At 43.9% G+C, this 3,227-nt stretch overlaps 1 protein-coding gene across 1 annotated transcript in view; it reads right to left on the bottom strand.

Moving 5' to 3' along the window:
* Positions 1–387: 387 nt before the first annotated feature.
* Positions 388–3,227, bottom strand: part of SOX4 (SRY-box 4) — a gene marked incomplete at its 5' end in the record, with an annotated part of 3,566 nt that continues 726 nt past the window's right edge. Inside the window, one exon of the mRNA XM_017730637.1 lies at positions 388–3,220. Coding sequence (XP_017586126.1) covers positions 2,849–3,220 — 372 coding nt within the window. The remainder of the gene's footprint in view (positions 3,221–3,227) is intronic.

Genomic DNA, 3,227 nt, shown 5'->3' with positions numbered 1-3,227 from the left:
CAGGCCCCTCCCGGCCGGAGAAACAAGACACACCTGCCCCGAAGGGGCTGGGGTGGAAGCAATGATGACAAGAGCAGCGCAGTGTTAGGGTTCAGTTCCAGCTGATTTTATTTCCTTCCCGAAGAAAAAAAAAACAAAACAAAACAAAACAAAGGAAAAAAAAAAAACAAACAAAAAAACAGAAAAAAAAAAAAACAAAACAAAACAAAACAAAGAAAAAAAAAAACCAAACAAAAAAACAGAAAAAAAAAAAACCCCAAACAAAACAAAAAAAAGAGAGGTTATTTACAGAAGGTATATCAACAATCTGACAGGCAGTGAACTTGACATGGTTAGCTGGCATGATTTTTTTTCTTTTTCTTTTTCTCCTTTCCCCACGTTGTGTTGTGGGTGATCGTAGACAAAAAAAAAAAAAATCTACACAGCATATTGCACAGGATGGATGACCAAAAAAGAACAAAAAAAAAGAACAAAAAAGTTAAACCCTTAACGGAACCACCTCATTAGGCAGACGTCCTAGTGCCTGTCATGTTATATTAACATACATAAACACACAATCTTCTTTTTTGCTTATTATAATACAGACTTAAATGTACAAAGATGTTTTCACTTTCTTCATCTTAAACACAACAGCTATAAACCTGAATACATATGCTATCATCATGCCATAAGAGACTAAAACAATTATATTTAGCGACAAATAGAAAGGATTAAATAGTCAAATACAAGAATGAAAAATGCAGTACATAGTGTCGCGAACTCAAACCGGCATTTCGATAGATCCAGTGGTTTAAACGGCACGTTTTTGCTTAGAAAAAAAGTGCAAAAGATGTGGTTTACAAGTTAAAGGTACAGGATCCCTTCTGTGTAAATGCACCAGTTGCTTCACTTCATCCGGGGACAGGTGGCTCCCCAAAACGGTAGCATACAGCGTAAATCCCTTCCCCCGGCCCCCTCCGCGCAGAGGCAGGGGGCTGCGGAGCGGGCAGCGGCGGGGGCGGTGAGGGATGCTGTCACTTTAAGATGCCTGCAGATTGGAGTGTAAACATGGACAAAATAGGGGCTGATTCGTGGGTGTGTGAGAGTGTGAGTGAGCGTGAGCGCGCACACGCGTGTGAGATACTAACCAGCGGCCCTGTTGTTAAAATCAGGAAATCCAAACAGCGATTTACACCGATTTACACCCCCTTTATATATTTTTTACAAAAATACACTGAGAAAATAATCAAACGTTTTCATCTCTCTTCTCTTTTTGTTTTTAAAAGTGTCAAAAGTCTACATTTAAATATAAAAAATTAAAAGTTAAAACTCTAGCCCTTCAGTGAAGGAGACATAAAAATGGTGCGGGTAACAACGAGAACTACCAAAAAAGGACAAAGAAATACAAAGTCAAAAATGTTTGGCCAGTATAAATACGTCCACTTATAAAATGGCATCCGATTACATTTACAAGAAAAAAAAAAAAAAAACAACAAAACAATACGAGGATGGAGCATCGGTGAGAAAAAACAGTCTTTTCATTTACAGCTATAAGGAACAAACACATACATACTCTGAGAAAAAATTTGGTCCTGAATTTTCATTTTTTTTAAAGTCCAGCACAGATTTGAGTTGCGTTTGAATCCTTTAAAGAGTTAAGAATGAAAAAAAGCTGGTGATATTTTTGTAGGAATCAAACATAGCGCCATCTATCTGCTTTTATATTATCCTAACACTAGTTTTGTTTTTCTTAAACTGTTCAACAGTCTTACAGAAATCTTGAAAAGATAGACAGTATAACATGCTATATTAAACCCCACCAGTGAAATAATCCAACACCATCACGATTCTGAGTAAGAAGAAAAAAACTACTTTTTTTTTGTATTTTCGGGTTTGTTTTTTTTTTTGTTGTTGGTTTTTTGTTTTTTTTTTTTTTTTGCAAAAGCCATCGCCCTCCGTTTCCCCTGTACCACATCATGACAGAAACTGTTCCCATTCGGTCTCTGTTTCAAAAGAAGTTTTCAGTGTTCTTGAACTTTCAGCCTTATTTTTCTCTCTACATATTACATGAGGTGACTGAGAAAAGCGCTGCCGCCACCTCATCTGTACGTGCAAATCCATTTCAGTTCATTATTATTTCCCCCCATCGTATTTCCAAGACAGCTCTCAAGTGTAAGTCTGGCTCTTCTCCGCTTAACTAGGATCTCAGTCCAGCTCCATCCGCCTCCTCCTCCTCCTCCTCCCAGCATTGTTGCCTCCTCTCACCGCAGAAGAAACCGGGACAAGATTTCTCCCCACAAATGTGAACCTTGCAAAGGGTTTGGGTGGATTTTTTTTTTCCAGGCAGTTCTGATTGCTCTTTCATAGGAAAGAGGGAATACTCAAGACATCCAGTATGCGCTCAGCACAACGCATCGCTCCCCCTCCTCTTTATTCGTATAAAATGGGCAGTAACAAAGAACCCAGAGGTGTATGTGGTTTCCCCCTCCCTCCCCCTTTCTCTGTCTCTCTTTTCAGGAAATAAAAAAAGGAAAAAGGACAGCGTTTCGCTCCCGCCAGTCTCTCAAAAAGCACCGTCAGGCTCCTCTCTCGGAGGGGGTGTGTGCGGGTCCGTCTGCAGCCGGAGGAAGGGGACTGCTGGCCGTTCCGCAAGGAGAGGGCGATCCCGCTCCTTCCCCGAGCACAAGAAGCAATTTCTCAACAGCCCCTTCCCAGAAACAAACAAAACACCTCCTCCCCCCCTAAAAAAAACCCAAAACACAAACACCAAACAAAACAGAAAAAGACACAAAAGCACCCGGCGAGGTGGGCGAGTCCTGCCGACAGCCACGCGCGCCGGCGCCTCCTCCAGCAGGGCCCGGCTCTCGCCTCAGTAAGTGAAGACCAGGTTGGAAATGCTGGACTCCAGCCAGTCCCCCGAGATCATCTCACTTACCTCCGGCGTGCAATAGTCCGGGAACTCAAAGTGCGAGCCCGAGCCGGGCTCGAAGTTAAAATCCAGGTCCCGGTCGAGCACCGAGGAGCTGAAGCTGCCCAGGGACATGCTCTCAAAGCCGGGGCTGGGGTTCAGGTCCAAGAGGTCGTCCTCAAACTCGTCGTCCGACGAAGAGGAGCCGGAGGAGGAAGAGGAGGAGGAGTGGGAGGACGCGGAGGAGGAATGCGCCGTCGAAGGGGCCGGGGAGGAGGCGCGCAAGCTGGTGTAGCTGCGGTGATCCGAGGGCGAGCCGGAGCCGGAGGGGGGGGGGGAA

The sequence above is a fragment of the Corvus brachyrhynchos genome, unplaced genomic scaffold, assembly GCF_000691975.1.
Source record: "Corvus brachyrhynchos isolate BGI_N302 unplaced genomic scaffold, ASM69197v1 scaffold43, whole genome shotgun sequence".
NCBI lineage: Eukaryota > Metazoa > Chordata > Aves > Passeriformes > Corvidae > Corvus > Corvus brachyrhynchos.
The sequence above is the reverse complement of the archived record's forward strand: the minus strand, read 5'-3'. Positions and strand labels throughout refer to the sequence as shown.